At 40.0% G+C, this 21,187-nt stretch overlaps 1 protein-coding gene across 3 annotated transcripts in view; it reads right to left on the reverse strand.

The window, feature by feature from the left end:
• The window catches only part of tek (TEK tyrosine kinase, endothelial), a 77,176-nt gene that overhangs the window by 17,340 nt on the left and 38,649 nt on the right, over positions 1-21,187 (reverse strand). For 2 of the 3 annotated variants that reach the window (XR_013797035.1, XM_079608578.1), the window contains exons 10-13: positions 16,740-16,904; positions 9,345-9,479; positions 8,975-9,241; positions 8,281-8,592 (exon numbers count right to left, since the gene is read on the reverse strand). Coding sequence is in view for 2 of the 3 variants with exons in the window: in XM_079608578.1 (XP_079464704.1) it covers positions 8,281-8,592; positions 8,975-9,241; positions 9,345-9,479; positions 16,740-16,904 (879 nt within the window). In the remaining variant the exon portion in view is untranslated. The remainder of the gene's footprint in view (positions 1-8,280; positions 8,593-8,974; positions 9,242-9,344; positions 9,480-16,739; positions 16,905-21,187) is intronic. The other variant, XM_079608579.1, reaches the window with a different exon arrangement.

Below are 21,187 nucleotides of genomic sequence, written 5' to 3' on the forward strand. Positions count from 1 at the left end.
ATATAGAGACTCTTTCACCTAGATATCATCATATAGAGACTCTTTCACCTAGATATCATCATATAGAGCCTCTTTCACCTAGATATCATCACATAGAGACTCTTTCACCTAGATATCATCATATAGAGCCTCTTTCACCTAGATATCATCATATAGAGACTCTTTCACCTAGATATCATCATATAGAGCCTCTTTCACCTAGATATCATCACATAGAGACTCTTTCACCTAGATATCATCATATAGAGCCTCTTTCACCTAGATATCATCATATAGAGACTCTTTCACCTAGATATCATCATATAGAGACTCTTTCACCTAGATATCATCATATAGAGACTCTTTCACCTAGATATCATCATATAGAGCCTCTTTCACCTAGATATCATCACATAGAGACTCTTTCACCTAGATATCATCATATAGAGCCTCTTTCACCTAGATATCATCATATAGAGCCTCTTTCACCTAGATATCATCATATAGAGACTCTTTCACCTAGATATCATCATATAGAGACTCTTTCCCCTAGATATCATCATATAGAGACTCTTTCACCTAGATATCATCACATAGAGACTCTTTCACCTAGATATCATCATATAGAGACTCTTTCACCTAGATATCATCACATAGAGACTCTTTCACCTAGATATCATCATATAGAGACTCTTTCACCTAGATATCATCATATAGAGACTCTTTCACCTAGATATCATCATATAGAGCCTCTTTCCCCTAGATATCATCATATAGAGACTCTTTCACCTAGATATCATCATATAGAGACTCTTTCACCTAGATATCATCATATAGAGACTCTTTCACCTAGATATCATCATATAGAGACTCTTTCACCTAGATATCATCACATAGAGACTCTTTCACCTAGATATCATCATATAGAGCCTCTTTCACCTAGATATCATCATATAGAGACTCTTTCACCTAGATATCATCATATAGAGACTCTTTCACCTAGATATCATCATATAGAGACTCTTTCACCTAGATATCATCATATAGAGCCTCTTTCCCCTAGATATCATCATATAGAGACTCTTTCACCTAGATATCATCATATAGAGACTCTTTCACCTAGATATCATCATATAGAGCCTCTTTCACCTAGATATCATCACATAGAGACTCTTTCACCTAGATATCATCATATAGAGCCTCTTTCACCTAGATATCATCATATAGAGACTCTTTCACCTAGATATCATCATATAGAGCCTCTTTCACCTAGATATCATCACATAGAGACTCTTTCACCTAGATATCATCATATAGAGCCTCTTTCACCTAGATATCATCATATAGAGACTCTTTCACCTAGATATCATCATATAGAGCCTCTTTCACCTAGATATCATCATATAGAGCCTCTTTCACCTAGATATCATCACATAGACACTCTTTCACCTAGATATCATCACATAGAGCCTCTTTCACCTAGATATCATCATATAGAGACTCTTTCACCTAGATATCATCATATAGAGACTCTTTCACCTAGATATCATCATATAGAGACTCTTTCACCTAGATATCATCATATAGAGCCTCTTTCACCTAGATATCATCATATAGAGCCTCTTTCACCTAGATATCATCATATAGAGACTCTTTCACCTAGATATCATCATATAGAGCCTCTTTCACCTAGATATCATCATATAGAGACTCTTTCACCTAGATATCATCATATAGAGACTCTTTCACCTAGATATCTATGGCAAGCCGTTTTAACATTTAATCATTTAAGCCTACTAGTATCTATTTTCATGCTACTAGTACTTATTTTTTAGATACTAGTATCTATTATGGCAAGCCGTTTTAACATTTAATCATTTAAGCCTACTAGTATCTATTTTCATGCTACTAGTACTTATTTTTTAGATACTAGTATCTATTCCATTAAGTACTAGTGCTTATTCTTTAGGTACTAGTACTTATTCATTAGATACTAGTACTTATTTAATAGATACTAGTACTTATTCATTAGATACTAGTACTTATTCAATAGATACTAGTACTTATTCAATAGATACTAGTACTTATTCAATAGATACTAGTACTTATTCATTAGATACTAGTACTTATTCATTAGATACTAGTACTTATTCATTAGATACTAGTACTTATTCATTAGATACTAGTACTTATTCATTAGATACTAGTACTTATTCATTAGATACTAGTACTTATTCAATAGATACTAGTACTTATTCATTAGATACTAGTACTTATTTAAATAGTGACTAGTAACTATTTTTTTGTTACTAGTAAAAAAAAATTTTTTTTTGCCATTGACTTCTATGGGATCTGTCATTTAGATATCAACTATTCAGTTCTGACTAGTATCTATTCCAATTGTGACTAGTACATATATATTAGATACTAGTACTTATTCATTAGGTACTAGTACTTATTTTTTAGATACTAGTACCTTTTAATAGATACTAGTACCTATTAAATAGATACTAGTACCTATTAAATAGATACTAGTACTTATTCATTAGATACTAGTACTTATTCTTTAGATACTAGTGCTTATTATTTAGATACTAGTATCTATTAATTAGATACTAGTACTTATTCATTAGATACTAGTACTTATTCAATAGATACTAGTACCTATTTATTAGACACTAGTATCTTTTGTAATTGTTACTAGTAACTATTCTTATTTTACTAGTCACAACTGCTTTTTTACTAGTCTTATGTTATGACTAGTCAGAACGGCCACGGTAGAGTTCAATTAAAAATCTTACTAGTAAAATTTAAAATGTTACTAGTAACATTTGGAATAAATACTAGTATCTAATAAATAGGCACTAGTATCTATTAAATAAGTACTAGTATCTAATGAATAAGTACTAGTATCTAATGAATAAGTACTAGTATCTAATGAATAAGTACTAGTATCTAATGAATAAGTACTAGTATCTAAATAATAAGCACTAGTATCTAAATAATAAGCACTAGTATCTAAAGAATAAGTACTAGTATCTAATGAATAAGTACTAGTATCTATTTAATAGGTACTAGTATCTATTTAATAGGTACTAGTATCTATTAAAATGTACTAGTATCTAAAAAATAAGTACTAGTACCTAATGAATAAGTACTAGTATCTAATATATATGTACTAGTCACAATTGGAATAGATACTAGTCAGAAGTGAATAGTTGATATCTAAATGACAGATCCCATAGAAGTCAATGGCAAAAAAAGTTTTTTTTTACTAGTAACAAAAAAATAGTTACTAGTCACTATTTAAATAAGTACTAGTATCTAATGAATAAGTACTAGTATCTATTAAATAAGTACTAGTATCTAATGAATAAGTACTAGTATCTAATGAATAAGTACTAGTATCTAATGAATAAGTACTAGTATCTAATGAATAAGTACTAGTATCTAATGAATAAGTACTAGTATCTATTGAATAAGTACTAGTACCTAAAGAATAAGCACTAGTATCTAAAGAATAAGCACTAGTATCTAATGAATAAGTACTAGTATCTAATGAATAAGTACTAGTACTTAATGGAATAGATACTAGTATCTAAAAAATAAGTACTAGTAGCATGAAAATAGATACTAGTATGCTTAAATGATTAAATGTTAAAACGGCTTGCCATAGTCAATGGCAAAAAAAGTTTTTTTTTACTAGTAACAAAAAAATAGTTACTAGTCACTATTTAAATAAGTACTAGTATCTAATGAATAAGTACTAGTATCTATTAAATAAGTACTAGTATGTAATGAATAAGTACTAGTATCTAATGAATAAGTACTAGTATCTAATGAATAAGTACTAGTATCTAATGAATAAGTACTAGTATCTATTGAATAAGTACTAGTATCTAATGAATAAGTACTAGTATCTATTGAATAAGTACTAGTATCTATTTATTAGGTACTAGTATCTAATGAATAAGTACTAGTATCTTTAAAAAGGTACTAGTATCTAAAGAATAAGCACTAGTATCTAAAGAATAAGCACTAGTATCTAATGAATAAGTACTAGTATCTAATGAATAAGTACTAGTACTTAATGGAATAGATACTAGTATCTAAAAAATAAGTACTAGTAGCATGAAAATAGATACTAGTAGGCTTAAATGATTAAATGTTAAAACGGCTTGCCATAAGATATCATCATATAGAGACTCTTTCACCTAGATATCATCATATAGAGCCTCTTTCACCTAGATATCATCATATAGAGCCTCTTTCACCTAGATATCATCACATAGAGCCTCTTTCACCTAGATATCATCACATAGAGCCTCTTTCACCTAGATATCATCATATAGAGACTCTTTCACCTAGATATCATCATATAGAGCCTCTTTCACCTAGATATCATCATATAGAGACTCTTTCACCTAGATATCATCATATAGAGACTCTTTCACCTAGATATCATCACATAGAGCCTCTTTCACCTAGATATCATCACATAGAGACTCTTTCACCTAGATATCATCATATAGAGACTCTTTCACCTAGATATCATCATATAGAGACTGTGTCTGTTCCCCGAATTAGGAAATACAAAAAAAATCCAAACCTATCTAAGGATGAAAATTTAATTGATGTTCAACAAATAAAAAACAGATATAATACGGATGAGCAAATGATAAAGCTTGGGTTGCTGAGTATTCGATCTCTTACTTCAAAAGCGCTAATAGTTAATGATATGATTACAGATTATAACCTAGATGTGCTGTGTTTAACAGAAACCTGGCTAAAACCAAACGATTACATTGCTTTAAATGAGTCAACCCCACAAGATTACGGTTATAAACATGAACCTCGTCTGAAACGCAAAGGAGGAGGTGTTGCTCTAATTTATGGTTATATTTTCAGAATTACTAAGAAATCTAGCTTAAATATAATTCTGTTGAAGTGTTGGTGCTTAATATAACAATATCTAGTGTAAATGATAAATCACGTTTGAGATTTGTGCTGGCTACTGTATACAGGCCACCTGGGTACCATACAGAATTTATCAAAGAATTTGATGACTTTTTATAAGAATTAGTACTGGCTGCTGATAAAGTACTAATTGTTGGTGATTTTAATATACATTATTAAATTGGCATTTAAAGACATTGTAAACTCAATTGGAGTTAGACAACACGTGTCAGGACCGACTCATTGCCGTAATCATACTCTAGATCTAATACTATCACATGGAATAGATGTTGATGCCGTTGAAATACTGCAGCAGAGCGATGACATCTCAGATCATTATCTAGTCTCGTGTAAATTACATTTAGCCAAGGCTGCAAAGCCGACTCCGTGTTATAAATATGTTAGACCGATCACTTCTGCTACTAAAGATTGCTTTATCAATAATCTTCCTAATCAGTTTCATCATCTCAGCATCCCGGATAGCTTAGAAGAACTTGATATTGCAACAGAAACTTTTAACTCTCTCTTTTCCAGCACTTTAGACACAGTTGCTCCGCTGCGCTTAAAGAAGATTAAAGAACATAGTCCAGCGCCGTGGCACAACGAGCACACTCACACACACACACTCACACACACACACACTCAGGCCCTTAAGAGAGCAGCCAGAAACATGGAGCGCAACTGGAAGAAAACAAAACTAGAGGTGTTTCGGACTTCATGGAAGGAGAGCTCGATTGCTTACAGAGAGGCTTTAAAAGCTGCTAGATCTGCTTATTTTTCAACCCTATTAGAAGAAAATAAACATAATCCTAGGTATTTACAAGATTGATAATATCAGGAAAAAAATTATAACTATGCAACCGTCTAATACAGTATCGCATCAGGAAGTGCATTGTAGTCTCCCTGAGGGAAAATTTGATTCATTCATTGCTATAGGAGAGGAAGAATTTTCTAAACTCGTTAAATCATCTAAATCGACAACATGTATGTTAGACCCTATACCGACTAAGCTGCTGAAAACGTACCAAAAACCTTTAAGCTAGCTATGATTAAACCGCTTGTTAAAAAAACGCAACTTGATCCTACAGAATTAGTCAATTACAGGCCGATCTCTAATCTACCATTTCTGTCAAAGATATTAGAAAAAGCAGTATCTTCACAACTATGTTCCTATTTAGAAAGAAATGATATCTGCGAGGATTTTCAGTCCGGATTTAGACCGTACCATAGTACCGAGACAGCTCTCGTTAGAGTCACAAATGATTTGCTCTTATCATCCGATCGTGGTTGTGTCTCTCTATTAGTGTTACTGGATCTTAGTGCTGCATTTGACACCATTGACCACAACATCCTTTTAAATAGACTCGAACATTATGTTGGCATTAGTGGAATTGCACTAGCATGGTTTAAATCATACTTATCTGACCGTTATCAGTTTGTAGCATTAAATGAAGAGATGTCTTATCAATCACAAGTTTAGGGTTAGGGTTAAAGATTTCCACACGTAATAATCTAGAGTACTGTCTAACACTTGATGGCTGCTCTGTTAAGTCTTCGTCGTCGGTTAGGAACCTCTGTGTGTGTGTGTGTGTGTGTGTGTGTGTGTGTGTGTGTGTGTGTGTGTGTGTGTGTGTGTGTGTGTGTGTGTGTGTGCTCTTTGATACCAATCTTTCATTTGAAAGTCACGTGTCTAGTATCTGTAAAACCGCATTTTTTTCATCTTAAAAATATATCTAAATTACGCCATATGCTCTCATTGACAAATGCGGAACAATTAGTTGATGCGTTGATGAGCTCAAGGCTAGATTATTGTAATGCTCTACTGGGTGGTTGCCCTGCACGCTTAACAAACAAACTACAGCTAGTTCAAAACGCAGCCGCTCGAGTTCTTACCAGAACCAGGAAGTATGACCATATTAGCCCCGTTCTGTCAACACTGCATTGGCTGCCTATTAAACATCGTATACATTTTAAAATATTGCTGATTACTTACAAAGCACTAAATGGTTTATCTCCGCAGTACTTGAGCGAGCTCTTAACGCATTATAGTCCTTCACGTCTACTGCGATCTCAAAACTCCGGCCAGTTAAAAATACCTAGAATATCAGAATCGACTGCTGGCGGTAGATCCTTTTCCTATTTAGCACCAAAACTCTGGAACAGTCTTCCTACCATTGTCCGGGAAGCAGACACACTCTGTCAGTTCAAATCTACACTCTAAAAAATGTTGGTTTGTTTTAACCCAAATTTGGGTCAAATATGGACAAACCCAACTGTTGGGTTAACATTTTTAATTAAAAAATGTAACCCAACGACTGGGTTTGTCCATATTTCACCCAAATTTGGGTTAAAACAAACCAACATTTTTTAGAGTGTAGATTAAAGACACATCTCTTCGGCCTAGCATTCACATAACACATTATAGACTTCTATAACTCAATGTTAGGCTGCATTGTTTAGATCAGCCGGGACCGGGAACACTTCCCATAAATATTAGGGTAATATATATATATATATAAAAAATATATAATATTATATATAGCCCTAATATCTACGCTAATATTAGTCTCTCCGTTTATCCCGAGGTTTATCCCGCTGTCCGCCGGATCCAGTATCCGTATGTGTGGCGTCTGTGTTTTTCGCAGGTTTGCGTTTTTGAGGTTTGCGCAGAGAAAACGGATAATCGTTTGCACCTTCAAACCTATTTCAGGGAGTGCGTTTTCGAGACACCAGGCACTTTTTGTGCGGGTGGGCGGCCGGAGCGCGTTAAGGGTTTTCTGTTAAAACGGTGTCTAAGTTAATGACTAATGAACGGTGTCTAAGTTAATGACTAATGATCTTCGCAACTTCACTGTTACACTAATTTTTATTATTATCTATCACTGTAAAGCTGCTTTGAAACAATCCATACTGTTAAAAGCGCTATATAAATGAAGGTAACTTGGCTTGCAATAAAACTCTTTCTGATTCTGATTTATAAACAGTAAGTGATCCGTGCCTGTAGAGGGCAGTGTTACTCTCGCAGTGTGTACGGCCAGTCTCATCTGCCATTCTGTGGTTCAGAAGGCTGCTCACTTTAGTCAACCTACAGACTTAATGGAACACCCAGAAATTATAATTCTGCCATTTACTTCCCCTCATGACTTGAATGAAGAAAGTATTTCTCAAAATAGAAAAATTTTCACCGCCCGTGTACAGCGTAACATCAGAGAGGGTTGGGAATTTCTAGAATATTTACACGCATAATTGCACTGATTCACTTGAAAACCAGACTCTGACTCCAGTAGTGGAAGCTTTGAGTTGCACTGGATGAAGACACATAGGAAGGTTGGATCTCAGACTCACGTTTGCTCTCCTGTGGGGTCAGCGTCTGGAGGATGACCTGTGGCCGATCCACACTCTCTCCCATGTTGTTGAGGGTCCAGAGCTCCAGCAGGTAGGTGCTGTCGGCCCTCAGGCCCCGGAGCTGGAAGCTCATGCTGGTCTGGTCCGGCTGCACGCCGAGCTCCACCTGCTGGCTGCAGTCCTTCTGCTCCGCCCGCTGGTAGCGGATGACAGCTCTGGAGATGGAGTGACCCTCGGACACACACCAGGTGATGAAGGCTGAGCTGTCACTGATGTTGCAGGCGGAGATGTTGGCAGGAGGAGGAGGAAGCTCTGATGGATCAACGCATAACCAATGAATTACTCCCACCAACTCGCCACTAGTACAAATGCTACTTGTACACATACATACAGTGCTATATATGCTTCATTGTTTGATCGCCTGTAAGTGTAAACTATCCTTTCGCACAACTCTAAACTGTTCATTGTGCACAATGAGGCATCAACTTCATGAGTTTCTGTGAAGTCTCTATCAATCAGTGTGCAATGTCAACAGAACTTTAGAAATTAATTGGCGAGACCCGGGTGGATGAGAGACATCAAGAGAGCTTTCAGATGAGATATAGATATACAAGTTTAGGAAATGTCCAGGTAATCTTCTGTAACAGTAACAACAGGAATCCATATAGATGAGGAGATATCACATCATGCTTACGGTCGCTGAGCGTCCAGGCGCTGGCGGTGGGACAGGGCAGATCTGTGGCGCTGCTGGTCGTCGTCACCCTACACTGGTACTTGTGTCCGGGTTTCAGCTCGCTCAGATGGAGACTGGAGGAGTTGGACGCAAGCTGGAATCTCCTCACGGTTCCTAAAGCTACGACCTGCTGACACGTGATCTCGTAAACCCAGGTGGCGTCGGCAGGAGCCGCGTCCCACGACAGGACCAGCGAGGTCTGATTGACAGCCGTCAGTTTCACACCCTCTGAGGACAGAACACACACACTTTAAGATCTCCTCATTGGGTGAATATTAGATGTTGTTGAGCGTCAGTAGGGTTAGGGTTAGTGTTAAGGAAGAGTTCTTACCGAGCATCTGTGTGGAGAAAGTGGCTTCTGGCCCGTGCTGGCCAGCTCCTCCTGGGCCGCGGCGACTGAGCTGCACCAGTGTAGTGTAGTGCATCATGGGAGAAAGATTATCCAGCTTTACCAGAGACCCACTCGCTGTTTAACACACAGCCAAATGTGTCTCTTTTTAATTCATATCTGGTATCTACTCAAACATCACACTCTCTCACACTCTCTCTCTCTCTCTCTCTCTCTCTCTCTCTCTATCTCTCCCTCCCTCCCTCTCCCTCCCTCTCTCTCTTTCTCTCTCTCTCTCTCTCTCTCTCTCTCTCTCTCTCTCTCACTCTCTCACACACACACACACACGCACACACTCTCTCTCCCTCCCTCCCTCTCCCTCCCTCTCTCTCTCTCTCTCTCTCTCTCTCTCTTCCTCTCTTTCTTTCTCTCCCTCTCTCTCTCTCTCTCATGCTGGGAGTTTGTGGAAGCAGCGTGAGTGTGTGTTGGAGTGAGCTCTACGTTGTGAGTGAGTTTTCTATCTTTTTATCTATCCTTTGTTGTGTTGTTGTTAGGTAAATAGAGGTAAGTTTAGGTGTCTGTGAGGAGTGTCGTCGGTCAGTGTGCACTGATCGCAATGGCGGCATCTCAGCACGCGAGTTTGGAAAGTTTAACGCGGCGGCACAGCGCCAAGGTCGTACCCGCGGAGCGTTGTTCAGTGGAAGACTGCGTCCTCGCGGTTGCTGCTGTTGGTGGTCATGATTGCATTCTTTCTGCATCAAGAATGAACAGCGCAATAGTGATGTTCTTGAACAATGTTGACAAAGTGAATGAAGTCGTAGAAGCCGGGATTGATGTGAATGATTCTCTTACTCCAGTCATGCCGTTAGTACAACCAGCGAAAAGAGTAATACTGTCAAATGTCCTGCCGTTTATTAAAAATGAAGTGATTGAAAGGGAACTGTCCAGACACGGAAAGTTTGTGTCAAAAGTTAAGAAAGTCTCACTCAGTTGCAAATCGCCACAGTTGAAACATGTTGTATCTTTTAGGAGACAGCTGCACATGATCCTGAATAACCAAAATGAAGAGCTTAATTTAGCCATGAAGTTTAAGATTGAGGGTTTTCTTTATGTTATCTTTGCTACCTCAGATTCGATGAAGTGTTTTGGTTGTGGACAAGAGGGTCACGTGATACGCGTGTGCCCTGAGAAGAGTGCAGCTCAGAATCACAATACAGGCGAAACGCTTAGTAATACAGATCATGCACAAACCAGTGATACAGTATCTTTTGTTGGAAAAAATGGAATTGACGATCATGAAAGTAATAAAAATGAGAGTGTGGCCACAAACGAAAATGTGCATGAAGGTGGTGTTTCTGAGGTCAGTGTGTCATGATTCTGCCATCTAGTCCTTGTCTTTCTTTAAGTCTTGAGGCAGGATCATGACAGACCCATGTTTTATGTGCGAACACATGGCCTTGTTGGGCCATGTGCTTGTGTTGTCTCGTCATCTAGCCCCTTGTTATCCTCGTCTCGTCATTATTGCTTTACCTGTGTCACCTGTTATGTTATCATTAGTCTCCCTATTTAATCCCCTTGTGTTTGCTGTCCTGTGTCGGTTCATTGTTAATCCTTTGTCAGTCTGTGAGTATCTTGTCAAGAGCTGTTGTGCTATTACCTGTATTAGTTGTTTGTTTTCTTGTAGTTATGTCACAGTTAAGTGTAGTCACCCTTGTCCAGTCTATGTTTTGCCCCCTCGTGGGTTTTGTTTTTCCCCGTTTTTTGTCATCAATAAACCTTGTGTTCTGCAAGCTGTCTGCAATTGGGTTCGTCCTGAAAATCGTAACACATACCCCTTTTCCACCAGCAAGAACCAGGTGCTGGTTCAGAGCTAGAGCTAGAGCCGGTTCGGAGTTGGTTCTACTGACGGGGTCTTCTAAGAACCGGTTTGCCTTTCCACAGTCTAGAGCGCCACAACAGAGCCAGATCTTACGTCACTGTGTATACATCTCATGTTGCCCAGCAACGTTAGCGCGGCAGCGCCAAACAAAAACACACCAGGCTTGTTCGAGATGGTTCGGCTTCTCGCAGACCGATCGCCGCATGACATCACAGCACTGCGAAAGCGATCCAAAAGCACAAGGAGTCGTGTGCTCTCCACACACTCCCGGAGCTCTGATCGGTCCGCGCCGCTCCGATGCATCTCGAACAAGCCTTACATCAACAATGGCGTTAGTTGCGTTACTATTGATGCTCATGGCTTTGCGAACCTACATCGGCATCCAAACACAGCGAATCAAACGCGTTCGTGCAGCTCGCCGTAACTTGCATAGACGGAGATTACAATCGAGCAGCTATTAGCTCGATTAGCAACTATTTCAAAAATGGCGGTCACAAGTTTCTTTTCGTTTTGTTGGTCACGGTAACCCCGCCCCCAGCCCCTGACGCAAGCGGTTCTTACTTCTAGCCCAGCAATGTTTTGGTGCTACTTAAGAACCACTTTTACTGGTTCGGAGCTGGTGCTTTGGTGGTCGAAAAACAAAGAACCGATTTGAAACTAGGCTCTGGCTCCGAACCAGCACCAGCTCTGCCTTGGTGGAAAAGGGGTAACAGTGAGCAGGTCATAGTAGAAGATGTGGACATGACAGAAGATCAGAGTATTTTTAAAACACTGACATTAAAAAGGAAAACTAAGACCAAAGGAAAAGGAAAAGAAAAAAGGGCTAGTAAAAAAAGCTAATGGAACAGCTGTTGGTGATCCAAGGGAGGTGGACTCAGAGTCAAGTAATGTTGAGGAGTCTGCTGTGGATAGTGATGGTGAATCGTCAGATTCTGTGAGCTCAGCTTCACAGAGGCGATCTGTTCGCAGTGCCTAACCCTAACCCTACACATCAGACAAAATGAAAACGTTTCTTCAGGCAACAAAAGGCATGACAGGTGTAAATGTAGAGGATTACTTTCCAGATCGTGAGTTGTTTATAGATTCAATCAGGGCTTTTATGAAGGAGGCTGGAGTTTTCACTGAACAAGAAGTCTTTATTCTGAAGAAAATTGTCCAGAAGTTAAAACAAAATTTATTGAACGATGAATTTGAACCAGTCAAGCTTCTTTTCTCTTTTTTTGAAGTATTTGTTACTTGTGTGCTTTTTTTACCTTTTTATGAGTAGGATAAGATTGGGCACATTCAATTTAAATGGTGCACGAGACAGCGAGAAAAGAGCAATGCTTTATGAACTGACTAATCAAAAGAAAATTGATGTAATGCTGGTTCAGGAAACTCATAGTAATGTTTCTAATGAGAATGACTGGCTAATGGAATGGGATGGGTTCATTATTTTAAGCCACAAAAATCACTGTAGTGGTGGCTTAGCTGTACTTTTTAAGAAAAACGTTAAACCAATTTCATATGAGATAAAACATGTTGTTGATGGAAATCTAATGAAAATAACAGCAAAATTTGAAAAAATGGTTTTAGTTTTTATAAATGTGTATGCTCCTGTTGTTGGTCCTGAAAGGCTGGTTCTTTTTGATAAATTAAGTCATATTTTGTCAAACAGTAAAGAGGAAGAGTTCATATTTGTTGGAGGGGATTTTAATTGTACAGCAAATCTTCTTCTTCTTCTTTCGCAAATGTCCAGCTCAGTAGAACTCAGCCACGTTCTCATCTCAGGTCCCACGTCGAAGAGGCCGGCCTCCGAAGGTGGTTTATACAGTGGACAGGTGGTGATTATGTGCTCAGCGGTCTGCTCTGGCTCCCCACACTCACACACTGCTCTGTCCTCCAGGCCCCACTTCCTCATCGATGCTTTGTAACGTCCAACCCCAGTTCGCAGGCGGTTTAGCAGAGAAAATTATATTTCTATGGCTAGATTGGATAGGTTCTATTGTTTTAAATATAATTTTTATGTTATTAAGAAATGCGAGATTTTGCCAAGTGGGTTTTCTGATCAGTCTAGTAATCTGTAGTGTTTTCATTACTAATTTAAAGTCTAAGAGTGCCTATTGGCACTTTAATACTTCTTTGCTACAAGACAATTTTTTTAAAGAGGTTGTTATTTATTTTTGGAAACAGTTCAGTTCTAGGAAAAAATATTTTTCTTCCCTACAACAATGGTGGGATCATGGGAAAAAAGAGATACAGCAACTGTGCCGTCAGTACACTCTCAACGTATCCAAGGACATTTCCCAATCAATGAAAACCTTAGAGATTGGAATAGTGGGACTGCAGAATTTGGTAGAGTCCACAGGAAATCGAGGACATATTGAGCTCCTCAAAGTTAAAAAAGGAACTCTGGATGACCTGAGCTTTGATCCGCTCACGTTTTCAGAGTGCAGTACAGATGGATGGCCCAACTAAATTCTTCTTCGGTTTGGAAAAGAAGAATGGTCAAAGCAGACTTATACATTCTTTATACTCATTGGAGTGTATGGAAATGGTGGAGCCTAAGGAAATTAGAAAAAGAGCTGTATTGTTTTATTCTGAGCTTTACAAAAGTGAACATACAGAGGAAGATGAGCTGGCCAAATCCTTTTATATGGGTTTGCCCAAGGTTCCAGATGAGACCAATTCTTGGCTTGAGAGGCCGCTTTCAGCATCTGAACTGCATGTTGCTCTGCGGAGCATGGATTGCGGTAAGGCCCCGGGAATTGATGGTCTACCAATTGAGTTTTATAAAACGTTTTAGTCAGTGCTGGGGGGTGATTTGCTGTCTGTGCTCAATGATAGTCTGGCCGGAGGGTTGCTACCTTTGAGCTGCAGGAGGGCCGTCATTACCCTGTTACCCAAAAAAAGGTTAATTTAAAAGAAATAAAGAACTGGCGCCCGGTTTCACTTTTGTGCTCTGATTTAAAGCTCTTTTCTAAAGCTTTGGCCAGTAGGTTGAGGGAGGCAGTTGGGCAGGTTATTCATCGTGATCAAACTTACTGTGTGCCTAACAGGTCTATATTTGATAATGTTTATCTAATTCGGGATATTTTGGACGTCTCTAGACTATTGGATATATACACTGGTCTCATTTCTGTAGATCAGGAAAAGTTTGACCGGGTTGAACACAGCTATCTCTGGCGCACGCTAGAGGAGTTCGGGTTCAGCTCTGGTTTTATTGCCATGATTAGGGTTTTGTACCAGGATGTTGAGAGTGTACTGAAAATTAATGGTGGTCTTAGTGCTCCTTTGAAAATGAACAGGGGTATTAGACAAGGTTGTGCACTTTCAGGAATGTTGTATGCTCTTGCCATTGAACCTTTATTGGTTAACATTAGAGAAAGGTAGAAAGTCCCAAATGGACTTTTGAATAAAATTCATGCAAGTATGGTGGACTTTTTTTGGAGCACTTTTCATTGGATACCACAGAGCATACTTTTTCTACCCAGAGATGAAGGAGGACAAGGACTTATCCATTTGCCCAGCAGGGGGGCAGCCTTTCGACTTCTTTTTATTCAAAGGTATCTCACAGGACCTAAGGATCTAGTCTGGAGAAAAGTGGCTGATGTTATTTTTAATCAAGCTGGCAGACTGGGATTGAACTCTGCTTTGTTTTTGATGGACTTAAGTAAGCTGCAGTGCAACGGACTGACTCCTTTTTATAAGGGACTTTTTAAAGTTTGGGACTTATTTGAAAAACGGAGGCTGGAGGAGACTTCCTCGTTGTACTGGCTTTTGGAGGAACCTCTTGTGCATGGAGCTCAGTTTGATGTCACTTGTGAAGTTACACCTGGACTGCTTTATTGCTTAGTTACCACTAAGACACTAAAACTGCATAATGTGTTGGATATTGCTGGTGCTGGTTTAAATAATGCTCAGTCCGTGGCCACACATCTAGGTGTGCGGTTGGTACGGCATGTTGAAAAAATTCAGGACCTTTTTAAACAGAAACTCACTTTGGAAGAAAATAATCTGATAACTGAATTTTATAATGGGAAACTGGTACCTAATAATACAGATCCCTTTCCATCTCTATTAGTCCTAATCTCAAAGTACTGTCTGGACCTTTTCTGAACCTGAGGGGTCTACAAGGGTTAAGTTTGCAGGATGTTCAGAGTAAAGTTTTGTATAAATGTCTTGTAAAAGTTTTAAGTAAAGCAAACTTAAAAGAACGCAGTGATACAGTGTGGAGAGAGAAATTGGGTCTAGATGATGATTTTAAACCTGTTTAAACCTGTTGAGAGTTTTATACAAACCACCAATTGAAAAACGCACAGGTGATATTCAATGGAGATTTTTGCACGGCGCAGTTGCTGTAAATGCATTTGTGAGCGTAATTAATCCCAATGTATCAAGTGATTGTCCTTTTTGTAAAACGAGGGAGACAATTTTTCATTGTTTTTTCGAATGTTCAAGACTGTATGATATGTTTTGTTTTCTTGATGCTCTTTACTTGAATTTTGGGGAGATTTTTTCTTCTAAGATTTGGATTCAAAGAATAGAATAAAAGAATAAAGAATAAAAAGCCAATTGTTGAATTTTTTTATTGGGCAAGCCAAACTTGCTGTTTACTTAACCAGGAAAAAAAAAATGGAAGGTAGAGAAGGGAACCTGTGGCTATTGTCTTTAAAAATATGGTGAAAGCAAGGGTTATGTTTGATTTCAAGTTCTATAAACTGATGAATGATTTAGAAAGTTTTTTGCATAAATGGTGTTGTAATGGAGCTATTTGTGCAGTTGAAGAAAAAATCTTTACCTTGTTACAATAAGTCTTGATTTTTGCACATTTTTCTTGTTTTTTTTAGATAATGTGTGATTTGATGTTTTGCTGACGTTGTAATGTTATAAATAAAATGTGTTGAAAACTCAAAAACTCTCTCTCTCTCCCTCTCTCTCTCTCTCTCACACACACACACTTTGTATACTGTATTTATATTATCATCACATATCTGCAAAGCTTATTTTCTAGTTCCTTCTATTTGCATTCTTTTCACTTTTGGAAATGACAAACTTATTAAACACTAGTTGCACTGTCCTTCTGTTTGTGCCAGCACCAATAAACACATTTAGCTAAGACGGGAAAATCCCCCTACATGTAGTGAACAACAAGCATCAGTGATTCTGGCCTTTTCCTCCAGTCTGAAATGAAAGGGTCTTTCCAGAGCAATGACTTCATCCTCATTCTTCTGATTGTATATGACAACCATCAGAAATATGTTCAGCTCATCAGATTTCCATCATCTTTTTGTAATCTATTGCACAATGGAAATATTTATAACACTACAGAATTTGCCAAGAGCAACAGTCCCCTATAACCTCGGATCAGAAATGTTACAGCTGTTTTACGCAGAAACAGACCACACACACACACACACACACACACACACACACACACACACACACACACACACACACACACACACACACACACACACACACACACACACACACACACACACACACGCACGCACGAGCACACACACACACACACACACCGTTACCCTCTACGCTTCTCCATGTGGATGCGCTGGCCCGCCGGTAGACGACCTTGACCGAGGTCACCGGTCCATCTCCGGTGAAGGGATCTTTATCGACCAGCAGGATCAGGTGATGTGGACCGCTGCCGTTCAGGACGGGCCGATTCTGAGCCTGCGGGGGAACTGACAAGACAAGACTTATGATTTACATATGAAACGGCCTGTTAGTTGGCTTGTTCTGGGAATTAATGCATGAACTATTGCAAAAGTAAAATACAAATATTTTCCTCTCTCTTGATATAGCTTGTTTTATGCCAGTGACCTCCTGCTTTAGACCGCACACACGTTCTACATTAGAGGACACTATCTCCTGCTTTAGACCGCACACACGTTCTACATTAGAGGACACTATCTCCTGCTTTAGACTGCACACACGTTCTACATTAGAGGACACTATCTCCTGCTTTAGACCGCACACACGTTCTACATTAGAGGACACTATCTCCTGCTTTAGACTGCACACACGTTCTACATTAGAGGACACTATCTCCTGCTTTAGACTGCACACACGTTCTACATTAGAGGACACTATCTCCTGCTTTAGACCGCACACACGTTCTACATTAGAGGACACCATCTCCTGCTTTAGACTGCACACACGTTCTACATTAGAGGACACTATCTCCTGCTTTAGACCGCACACACGTTCTACATTAGAGGACACTATCTCCTGCTTTAGACCGCACACACGTTCTACATTAGAGGACACTATCTCCGGCTTTAGACCGCACACACGTTCTACATTAGAGGACACTATCTCCTGCTTTAGACTGCACACACGTTCTACATTAGAGGACACTATCTCCTGCTTTAGACCGCACACACGTTCTACATTAGAGGACACTATCTCCTGCTTTAGACCGCACACACGTTCTACATTAGAGGACACTATCTCCTGCTTTAGACCGCACACACGTTCTACATTAGAGGACACTATCTCCTGCTTTAGACCGCACACACGTTCTACATTAGAGGACACTATCTCCGGCTTTAGACCGCACACACGTTCTACATTAGAGGACACTATCTCCTGCTTTAGACTGCACACACGTTCTACATTAGAGGACACTATCTCCTGCTTTAGACTGCACACACGTTCTACATTAGAGGACACTATCTCCTGCTTTAGACCGCACACACGTTCTACATTAGAGGACACTATCTCCTGCTTTAGACTGCACACACGTTCTACATTAGAGGACACTATCTCCTGCTTTAGACTGCACACACGTTCTACATTAGAGGACACCATCTCCTGCTTTAGACTGCACACACGTTCTACATTAGAGGACACTATCTCCTGCTTTAGACCGCACACACGTTCTACATTAGAGGACACTATCTCCTGCTTTAGACTGCACACACGTTCTACATTAGAGGACACTATCTCCTGCTTTAGACTGCACACACGTTCTACATTAGAGGACACTATCTCCTGCTTTAGACTGCACACACGTTCTACATTAGAGGACACTATCTCCTGCTTTAGACTGCACACACGTTCTACATTAGAGGACACTATCTCCTGCTTTAGACTGCACACACGTTCTACATTAGAGGACACTATCTCCTGCTTTAGACTGCACACACGTTCTACATTAGAGGACACCATCTCCTGCTTTAGACTGCACACACGTTCTACATTAGAGGACACTATCTCCTGCTTTAGACTGCACACACGTTCTACATTAGAGGACACTATCTCCTGCTTTAGACTGCACACACGTTCTACATTAGAGGACACTATCTCCTGCTTTAGACCGCACACACGTTCTACATTAGAGGACACCATCTCCTGCTTTAGACCGCACACACGTTCTACATAAGAGGACACTATCTCCTGCTTTAGACCGCACACACGTTCTACATTAGAGGACACTATCTCCTGCTTTAGACCGCACACACGTTCTACATTAGAGGACACTATCTCCGGCTTTAGACCGCACACACGTTCTACATTAGAGGACACTATCTCCTGCTTTAGACCGCACACACGTTCTACATTAGAGGACACTATCTCCTGCTTTAGACCGCACACACGTTCTACATTAGAGGACACTATCTCCTGCTTTAGACCGCACACACGTTCTACATTAGAGGACACTATCTCCTGCTTTAGACTGCACACACGTTCTACATTAGAGGACACTATCTCCTGCTTTAGACCGCACACACGTTCTACATTAGAGGACACTATCTCCTGCTTTAGACTGCACACACGTTCTACATTAGAGGACACTATCTCCTGCTTTAGACCGCACACACGTTCTACATTAGAGGACACTATCTCCTGCTTTAGACCGCACACACGTTCTACATTAGAGGACAGTATCTCCTGCTTTAGACCGCACACACGTTCTACATTAGAGGACACTATCTCCTGCTTTAGACTGCACACACGTTCTACATTAGAGGACACCATCTCCTGCTTTAGACCGCACACACGTTCTACATTAGAGGACACCATCTCCTGCTTTAGACCGCACACACGTTCTACATTAGAGGACACCATCTCCTGCTTTAGACTGCACACACGTTCTACATTAGAGGACACTATCTCCTGCTTTAGACCGCACACGTTCTACATTAGAGGACACCATCTCCTGCTTTAGACCGCACACACGTTCTACATTAGAGGACACCATCTCCTGCTTTAGACCGCACACACGTTCTACATTAGAGGACAGTATCTCCTGCTTTAGACTGCACACACGTTCTACATTAGAGGACACCATCTCCTGCTTTAGACCGCACACACGTTCTACATTAGAGGACACCATCTCCTGCTTTAGACTGCACACACGTTCTACATTAGAGGACACCATCTCCTGCTTTAGACCGCACACACGTTCTACATTAGAGGACACCATCTCCTGCTTTAGACCGCACACACGTTCTACATTAGAGGACACCATCTCCTGCTTTAGACCGCACACACGTTCTACATTAGAGGACACCATCTCCTGCTTTAGACCGCACACACGTTCTACATTAGAGGACACTATCTCCTGCTTTAGACCGCACACACGTTCTACATTAGAGGACACCATCTCCTGCTTTAGACTGCACACACGTTCTACATTAGAGGACACCATCTCCTGCTTTAGACCGCACACACGTTCTACATTAGAGGACACCATCTCCTGCTTTAGACCGCACACACGTTCTACATTAGAGGACACCATCTCCTGCTTTAGACCGCACACACGTTCTACATTAGAGGACACTATCTCCTGCTTTAGACTGCACACACGTTCTACATTAGAGGACACTATCTCCTGCTTTAGACTGCACACACGTTCTACATTAGAGGACACTATCTCCTGCTTTAGACCGCACACACGTTCTACATTAGAGGACACCATCTCCTGCTTTAGACCGCACACACGTTCTACATTAGAGGACACTATCTCCTGCTTTAGACCGCACACACGTTCTACATTAGAGGACACTATCTCCTGCTTTAGACCGCACACACGTTCTACATTAGAGGACACTATCTCCTGCTTTAGACTGCACACACGTTCTACATTAGAGGACACTATCTCCTGCTTTAGACCGCACACACGTTCTACATTAGAGGACACTATCTCCTGCTTTAGACTGCACACACGTTCTACATTAGAGGACACCATCTCCTGCTTTAGACTGCACACACATTCTACATTAGAGGACACTATCTCCTGCTTTAGACTGCACACACATTCTACATTAGAGGACACTATCTCCTGCTTTAGACTGCACACACATTCTACATTAGAGGACACTATCTCCTGCTTTAGACTGCACACACGTTCTACATTAGAGGACACTATCTCCTGCTTTAGACCGCACACACGTTCTACATTAGAGGACACTATCTCCTGCTTTAGACTGCACACACGTTCTACATTAGAGGACACCATCTCCTGCTTTAGACCGCACACACGTTCTACATTAGAGGACACTATCTCCTGCTTTAGACTGCACACACATTCTACATTAGAGGACACTATCTCCTGCTTTAGACCGCACACACATTCTACATTAGAGGACACTATCTCCTGCTTTAGACTGCACACACGTTCTACATTAGAGGACACTATCTCCTGCTTTAGACTGCACACACGTTCTACATTAGAGGACACTATCTCCTGCTTTAGACTGCACACACGTTCTACATTAGAGGACACTATCTCCTGCTTTAGACCGCACACACGTTCTACATTAGAGGACACTATCTCCTGCTTTAGACTGCACACACGTTCTACATTAGAGGACACTATCTCCTGCTTTAGACCGCACACACGTTCTACATTAGAGGACACTATCTCCTGCTTTAGACTGCACACACGTTCTACATTAGAGGACAGTATCTCCTGCTTTAGACCGCACACACGTTCTACATTAGAGGACACTATCTCCTG

This window comes from Phoxinus phoxinus (assembly GCF_949152265.1).
Source record: "Phoxinus phoxinus genome assembly, chromosome: 3".
Taxonomy (NCBI): Eukaryota; Metazoa; Chordata; class Actinopteri; order Cypriniformes; family Leuciscidae; genus Phoxinus; species Phoxinus phoxinus.